At 38.9% G+C, this 9,159-nt stretch overlaps 1 protein-coding gene across 1 annotated transcript in view; it reads left to right on the top strand.

Annotated features, from left to right (window-relative positions):
- The first annotated feature begins 1,410 nt into the window (after positions 1-1,410).
- The window catches only part of CYYR1 (cysteine and tyrosine rich 1), a 137,979-nt gene continuing 130,230 nt past the window's right edge, over positions 1,411-9,159 (top strand). The window contains exon 1 of the mRNA XM_073670817.1: positions 1,411-1,757. Within this exon, the coding sequence (XP_073526918.1) occupies positions 1,688-1,757 (70 nt within the window). The 5' untranslated portion in view covers positions 1,411-1,687. The remainder of the gene's footprint in view (positions 1,758-9,159) is intronic.

Below are 9,159 nucleotides of genomic sequence, written 5' to 3'. Positions count from 1 at the left end.
TGTGTTTTTCCACTTTAATTTTGGGGGTGACTCCAAATCCAGGCCTCCGTTGGTTAATAAATTTGATTTCCATTGATGATTTTTGTGTAATTTTGTTGTCAGCACATTCAACTTTGTACAGAACAAAGTATTCAATGAGAATATTTCATTCATTCAGATCTAGGATGTGTTATTTCAGTGTTCCCTTTATTTTTTTGAGCAGTGTAAATAGCCATTGTCTATATCGTATTTTTCGGACTATTTGTTGCACCGGACCATAAGACGCAGGATGAAAAATGGGAAAAAATATTTTTTCATAAGATGGGTGTTCATCTTATAGTCCGAATAGGTCTCTTACCTGGGGAACAGTGGAGCGGGAGTCACAGGAGGCAGGGTCCCTCAGGAAGCCTGCTGAAGTGTAGCTTTGCAGAGGGCCCTGGGTGGGGGTGCCCAAGCAGCAGGGGGTTGCGGTGGTGATGGGGCGGCATACCAAGAAGCAGGGCCCCTCCCTCAGGAACCCGGTGGTGGCAGGAACTGTGAAATGCTGTGGGCCCGGTGTCGGCAATTAAGCAGAGCGCAGTGCACGTTTTTTCGGCGGCCATCTTCCCAAAGCCAATGGCCGCCGAAACCCCATACTGCGCATGTGCCAGCTCGGGCGGCCATTTTCCTGTAGATCATGGCTTTGGGAAGATTGCCGCTGGAAAAGACGTGCACTGCGCTCTGCTTCACCGCCGACACCGGGCCCACAGCATTCCTTGAGGCCCATGGCTTCAGGAAGATGGCCACTGGAGGCAGCGCATGCGCAGTTGAGATCTTGGCTGGGTCGAGATCCCAGTCTGCGCATGTGGCCACCGGGAAAGCTCTGCCTGACCGCCGATACTGGCCCCACAGCATCGCACATCTTCTGCTGCTGCCAGCTTCCAGACGGAGGGACCCTGCTTCCTTGCGATACCTCTCCACCACCACCGCAACTCCCCGGTAAGCCTGTATTCGGACCATAAGACGCACCCCGCACTTTCCTCGTAAATGTGGGGGAAAAAGTGCATCTTATGGTCCGAAAAATACGGTATATATATTGTTTTTAATCCATCCTTTGAAAAAGTAACACAGCTGTTAGACATAGCTTCAATACCGGTTTCCACATACGGACATTGCGAAGACATTTAAAGCATTTTCCAAAAATGCAAATATTTGAACAAAACAAAAAAAAACTTTTGATAACCATTTTAAAAACTTCAGAAATTAGAAAAAAAAAAAAAAAGAGTGAAATAATGTCTTGACCGATTGATTAAATATGAAAATTTACATCAATTTCATTGAACGTACCAGATAAAGGAAAAGTTATTAACTTTTTACAAAGAGAGATGGAGGCGCCTGGAGGATATCACACACAGGGCTGTATCTTTAAAGGAAAAAAAAAAAAAAAAAAACTTGCCACCCACCAAGCAGAAATGTGAAATCTGAGAATGGAGGCACCAGGAAAAGCTATTGGAATACAAGAGGAAGGAGCAGGGAATTCTCACACACACAAAGAAAATCTGTGGGGGGGGGACACAGCGACTTCACAGCTCTGTATGACGAGGCTGCTGGTGACAAGGACATATTCACATCCAGATACCGATAGAGCTTATTGTGCATTATATGACGTTGACTCCAAGCTGGAGATTTGTGCTCATCTCCGGAGAAACTCACTGCTTCCACAGTTTGGATGGACATAACTAGGGCATCCGGCCACACGAGTGTGCGGACAGCACTGCTGCTCTCAGCCATCAGCACAGGTAAGTCCTCCGCACTCTTCCCTCCTTTGTGACTTCACTAATTAACTTTCTTGGTGTTAATACACAAGTAAAAGAGCGGAATTTGTCATCTAACACTGCTACGTAATAAATGTGTTAGCTACTACATACACTATAATATATCTTTATTTTATTTTTTTTCGTTTCTTTAGACTTTTTATGCAAATGGAAAAAAAAAAGTAGCTCTTTGGCCGCCAACTCGGGTCTGCTATATCTGCGATTTCACAATACATTTTTGATAATTTTGACATCTGCTGACAATATGAAAAGCTTGGTCATAAGACATTGCAGTCTGAAGCAAAGTAGGGCAGGGATGTGATACACATGGAGATAGGATGAGTTGGTCGTTTGGCACAACTTTGTGATTTTAGATTAGTAGGAACAATGGCGCTAAATGACATATTCAGATCTGCTACATCTGTAGGTGCAGACAGTAGTAATATAAGAAACGCATTCAGTACTGGGTAATGTAGAGATAAGAGACTGAAGGGTGCAAATACTTTTTTTTTTGAAGGATGGATTTTAAAAAAATATTGATATCACTTCAGTTCCGATTTACACATACGGTCATGGCTAAAACATTCAAAAGCATTTCCCAAAAATTAAAAATGCAAACTCAAAACTTTTTTATCAATCAAAAACTTCATATAAAAAACTGATTCAAAGTAATAAAAAGAAAAGAATGAAAAAAAAATATTTTGACTTCTATTTCATGGTATGTAACAGATGAGGGGACAAAAATTCAAAACTTTTTGTCAATTGTTTGATAAACTTAAAGAGTTTGTGATGTTTATGTTAAAAGTATTAATAATCCAGGATTTGTACTGGGTTTAGATGGTATGGGGTTAGGAGAGTTCTACAGGATAGGTGATAAATGTATGGTCAGTGGTAGTCTTACAGCTAAGACCCCCACTGATCCCAAGAAAAGGGGTCCTAAACTCTGTGGGACTGGAGTGGTATTGCGCATGTGTGATCATTGCTCTTAAAGACTGAATAGAGCAGTGGTCATGCATGCCCACTACCACTCCATTCACACTGGACCCCCATTGTTGGGATCATTGAGGGTCCCAGCAGCCAGTCCTCCAGTGATCATACATTATCACCTATCCAATGGATACATGATAAATGCTTTTCACTGGATAAAATAAAATATTTTCACAAAAATCTATTATAACAATTTTTTTGTTTGAGAACATTCCTTATTGTTTCTTTTTACTCAGTTTTTGTTTCTGTATTATCAGATTTTCTGGATTATTGGATGTCAGTAGGATTAATCCCTCTAAGCCATCTATATGGGCATGCAGGTCATAGGAAGATGAATAAAATGATACCTTCATATCTGCGATCTGATGTCTTATTACTGAGAAATCCACATTTTTCTTAATATGTAAATGATCTGTTAAGATCTATGGGCCAGACATAGATCTCCCTGAGAATCTGCCTCCAGAGCTTATTATAAATGAAAGGGGGCGTTACCTGTGTGAGACATGTAATGACTGACAGTCTGCTCTCTTGATCTACACTGGTAATACTCGCTTTCATTTAAAATAAGCTCTGGAGGCAGATTCTCAGCGAGATCTATATCCCAGCCCATAGATCTTAACAGATCATTTACATATTAAGAAAAACGTGGATTTCTCAGGAATAAGACATCAGATCGCAGATATCAAGGTGTCATTTATTCAGCTTCCTATGATCTACATGCCCATATAGACGACTTAGAGGGATTGATCTTACTGACAGATTCCCTTTAAGAATGTCGTTGTGATTACAAAAGGGTCAGGCATTCAAAGGATCAGACACAGACGGAAACAGCAAGTTGGTAAACTCTCCGGCAGACTAATAGCAGGACCAGCTGCTAGAACTTTTGCCGGACAGCTGGATACACAGAATAAAACACTAGACTGGGGTATATGCACTTGGCTGTTGTTACTAGTAACTAGCAAAAATGGCCAATACACAGAAATACCTTAAAGGGAGTGTCCATCTTTAGGGCTTGTTTTTCCCTATTTGCATGTATTTGGGGCTAAAAATTATTTTGGTATTTTGGTTTCATTAAAAATTTTGCACCATTAGACTTTTACAGGGTCTTTCTTTACGGGCACATTCAAATTTGATGTGGTCTTTGGTAGTGTTGAGCGAATTTGTTCGGCATTTCAAATTCGGGTTTGTGTTTGGGGTTCCGGCTTGTTCGCGACAAAAATTTGGCTTCACCGATGAACATCCCTGATTTGCCACGCTGTCAGGCAGATGTTATCCGTGTGACAGTGTGGCAAATCAGGGATGTTCGTGGATGGAGCTGATTTTTTGGCGCGAACAAGCCGGAACCCCGAACACGAACCCGAATTTGAAATGCCAAACAAATTCACTCAACACTATGGTCATAAATCAGCTGAGAGAAGCTCAGAAAAAAGACAAATACGAGTTACAAACGCTCCCATCAGACTGTCAGAATGGACTGACTGACGGATCCTCAGACAACTCATTCTGCAGCCAGCAATAGACAATACAAAGGCCTTGATTCATCAAAGCTTTTACGACAGAATTCAAGCATAAAAAGGTTTGGAAAGTGGGAACATTTTTGCGCAATGCAAACTTGTGCAAAATCTTGGCGACTTTTGGTGGTTTTTACACCCTTTTTGGTCACCAAAGTAGGTGAAGCTGAGGCGGGACCAAGTTGTGACAGAAACAAACATATTTGGTATCACTATATCCATACAAGTCAGGTCTATGACATTATGAAATCAATGAACCCTTATAGTACACATACAGAAGACCAATCAAAACGCCTAAATTCGCATCTTTAGGCTAAAGTACATTCCTAAAAAAATGGAATAAAAACGAATCATTATGGGTCCTACCAATGCCAAAACAAATGTCAGCTCACCACACAAAAACAGTCCTCACACAGCTCCACCATTAGAAAAAAGTTATGTTTCTCAGAAAATGGCAGCATAAACCATTTTTTCTATACATTTCTAAAAAAAATTAACCATTATGGCTATTTGCAGTTTCTTAAATCTTGAAAGAAGTCAGAACTATAGAGGATCGGTACAAGTCAGAGGTTTTCTGAAGCCTTAGGTCCAGATTCAGGAAGACAGGCGATTTTCTTTATTTCTTAATGAAGGGGCACGGTGGAGTGAGATGCTCCTGATTCATGAAGTGGTGCACACCTCTGGGCCCCACTCCAGAAATCTTACTTCAGTCAGGAATGGAGTGAGATTTCGGGAGTAGGGAACACCCCAGCTCATCATGAATTAGACTATCTGTAGCTTTATGCCCCTGTCACACTCTGTCCCGCCCCAGCTCTGCCCACTTTGCTGCAGCTGAGAGAAACTGTCATGAAGACGCCAAAAGTTGCAACATTTTTGCGCAACTCTGAGTTGTGGCAAAATTTTGCAATTTTTTCAAGCAATTTACTCCAGAATTCTGTCAAAATTGCTTTGATGAGTCGGGCCCTTAATGTCTCATTATTTCTCATAGACCCCAGCATACCCACATAGTTTTTAAAGCAGAAGATCCTTTTTTAATTTTATATATAAAATAGTCGCGGCCACCTGAAGTTACAAAAGATGGAATATACACCCACTAAGTCGTTTTGAGACTTCTGTGCACGTGATAATTTTCTTTTTTTATGTTTTTTTCAGCGCTTTTTCAGGCTGCTTCCAGGCAGAATCCACCTGAAAAAAAGATAGATACCCTAAGAAAAGTTTCAAAATCCTGAACAGACATGTAATGACAAGTAACAAGAAGGTCCATTCATGATTCTGGGCACATTTATATTTCTGTTGGACTTCCAAAAAATTGAAAAATGTAAAAAAAAAAAAAGTGAATTTAGCTCATTTTAGAAGTGACATTTTATGATGAGCGTTCTTATTATTTCATGAGGTTGTCAGGAAATGGGAGATGATGGACAGATATTTCCTAAACTATTAAATGATTTTTCTTTCGAAAATCATTTATACTGTGGGAAGGAATTAGGTGTTTTCATAAAATATTTGCACTTTTCTAGGGTGAAAATGGAAATTTTAGTCATTTATCACTAATTACCGAAATTTTATTGTTTTTTTTTTTTAATTATTGTACTATTTAGCCACCATAAGTTACACCATGGGAGAACATAAGTAGAAAGTATGGCACAGATCATAATCCAGTGAGATATGACATAAATGTCTACTTTCTCGGTTGTCTCGCTCCATTGTGCGGCTACCGGTAATGCCCACCTGCGATCATGAATGAGTGGATGAGTTGGTGGTCATACTGAGGTGGCAGCCACCACATCTGGCTATGCCTTGAACATCAAAAGTACAAAAAGTCATCTTTCCGTCAGTGATAAAAGCCACTTAACACAGGCTGAAAAGGTTTGTGAGAATGCCCTTCACCATTAATAGCATGTTAGCTCATTCGTTGGTTGATCGCAACGTTTAGTGACGTAAAATATAATTACAGCACATCTCCACATATAAACAAGCTGAGGGTAGGAGTTTCATAAAAGATCGTTAAATTCACCATACATTGCAAATGATCAAAGGTTCAAGTCCCATGGAGGATGGCTAATAGAATAAGTGAGATGTAAGAAAAATTGTATCACTCCCCTGTTCACAAATCGAAAATAAAAAATTGAAGAAAAATTAACATATCTGGTATCACCACATCCACAAAAGTCTTAAAGAAAAAGTAATGAAAATGCCAGAATTGTGAATTTTGTTTTGTCACCACACCTACTCCATCAAAACATCAACTATAATTCAAAATAGTTTTAATAAAAATAACAGTTCGCCATGAAAAAAAAACAACTCTATCAATGACTTCATGAAAAAAATTGCAAAAACGTTCCAGGAAAAGGCAACACAAACCAATCTTTTTCCAAAGTTCTGAATTTTTTATCGCTAAAAAGAAAAAAGAAAACTATATTAGTATCATCATAATTTTACTGACCTGTAGAATGTTGTCACCGGGATATTTTTACCGTACAATGAACGCGGAAAAAAATGATAGTCAAACATTTTGATGAAATACCCCACTCGGAATTTCCGGTTTTCCAGTACATAATATAGTAAAGTAATAGTCTTATACGACTATTTCAATTGACAACTAAAAATGTTAAAACCTAGAAATTATCAATTTTTTTTATTTGAATATGCAAAGTTTAATCAATTTTTCCCAAAAATTTTGATTTGCATCGAAATTGAGTTTTCACTAATCACAAATTTTCCAGAAAAAATGTATATAAGACTGTGAGATCTCCTAGGACTGTATCCAACCCCTTTCACGCTCTTGAGCACAAACACAGCCTTCTTAATGTCAAAGTGACCTCACCATAGAAACGGTTGGTAACCAGTAGTACCAAACAGCCTATTTAATAATACAGGGCACTAATAGACCTTTCGTTTTTGTCAAAAAGCAGTCCAAAAATTATCCCTCTTTCTACATTTGTGATGAGACAGACTATTCTGTGCAGGACACTACTCAAACTGATGGTGTCACTGTCATGAGATAACATCATCTTATTGTGACGGAGACAAGTGATGTGCCATAACGTCCTCTGCTTCTTGCCCACTAATACTCTTGCCAAAGAAAAAGAGGCCTGGGTTTGGTAGTACTATTGCCTAGAAGAGTGGTCCTAGTGGTAGTGGACATGCTCCTGTTAGCGCTTCCTACATTCTTTGCCTTTACTATAATTATATTTTGACAATGTTTTCCACACCAATTGTTCAACCCTTGCCACGAAGGACATAACAAAAAATGATAGGTAGGTAGATACATGTGCAGAAAGCAAAATGTGGCAGCAGGCCACAGTATAGGTGTGGTATGTAATTTCTTTTGTAGTTTGCTAACAAAATTCATCCTGTATCCCGAAAATTATGTAATAAGAAATGTTAAGTAGACACAAGTGCAAACAGCCAGCATCTATAACAGGGCACTGTACTGACATGGCATGTACTGATGTAAAATTTGACTAGTAATAATAATAATAATAATAATTTTTATTTTTATAGCGCCAACATATTCTGCAGCACTTTACAAATTTTAGGGAAAAACAGAAAAAAAATTGCACACTTCGTGAGATAGATAAATGTTTGGATTTTGGGGCAATTGTCTTTTGTATTTTTTAAAAACAATTATTTTCCTCTTTCACTGTTTCTGAGTGACTCTGATTTCAGATTTTGTTTGTTGTGTAAAATCTATAGTGCTGCCTTGCTGCTGCTTTCTCGTGCATTAAGAATAAAGGAAAAAATGTGTAATTGTAAATCACATGCAGTAGAACAGATGCCAGCTACACCCTATCAATGATCAATCACACCATATCACAATTTGCCTTTTTTTCTCTGTTTTTTATGTTGTTCCAATACATATAAAGGAATCAAACCATGTGTATAACAATACATGTGTAATTGCAATAATTTTTGGGGAGAAATACTTTGTTTTCTGGAAAAATTTCAAGGGTGCTTACACTTTTGGCCTTGACTGTAAGCGAAAATAAAAGCTTGCAGCACTTGTCCATAAATTCTATGTGCTTTTTCCATAATACTGCAGGTGCACAGGATAAGCGGTGCTCCTTCAGGTCAACGCTGTGTCGCGTGAACACAAGCTTTTTCAAGGCCTTGTCTACATTCAGTGATAGTCAGGTTCCCGACCTGTGGCTGCACGATTCTCTGCACAGAGCAGAACAAAACTGCTTAATGGCCCATGTAAAAACACGCATGCACAGTCATTAATGGGTTAGCATAATTCCCGCAGGACCACTAACCATGTGAACTTACCCTTTAATAAAACTCCAACAGAAAGATATTCCCTTTACAAAAATATAGTAAAAATAGAAAAGCTCTTCTTCCCACCACAGATGCCCCTATAAAGAATGCTGAGCCATCCCTTTAGTCCTAGATAGATCATTTCTTACATCTGGATACTTGAACTATTAAAGGATTACTTTCAGAACTCCTGCACAGGAAATAACCCAGAAGGTCATTACTCACAGCCCCCTCTCTTATGCTGTTGATCCAAAGGGCATGGGTCATATCCTGTGAAATGTTAGTATCTGTTCCACATATTGATACATGTCTAAACTCCTGTTTCCTCTTGTTCATGTCTGTTAAGTTTAGTTGTACAGTTTTTCAGAAAGGGCAGTTGCCTAGGGCTCTCCTTTACCTGGGGGGCTTCCACCACATATAAGAGTGTTGGGTGATTCAGTTGGATCTGTCAGTAATTATCTAACGTTTATACAAATTGGTGCTTGTTAAAAAGAAATTTGTCTCCAGATTTTTGCTACCATATCTGAGTAAAGCATATTGTAGGGGCTGAGACCATGATTCCAGCAATACATCACTTACTTTACTAGGTGCTGCAGTTTTTATTAGAATCTATTCTATCTGCAGCAGATCTA

Source organism: Phyllobates terribilis, unplaced genomic scaffold (genome assembly GCF_046119375.1).
Source record: "Phyllobates terribilis strain yellow unplaced genomic scaffold, ASM4611937v1 Scaffold_2__4_contigs__length_985480577, whole genome shotgun sequence".
Taxonomy (NCBI): Eukaryota; Metazoa; Chordata; class Amphibia; order Anura; family Dendrobatidae; genus Phyllobates; species Phyllobates terribilis.
The sequence above is the reverse complement of the archived record's forward strand: the minus strand, read 5'-3'. Positions and strand labels throughout refer to the sequence as shown.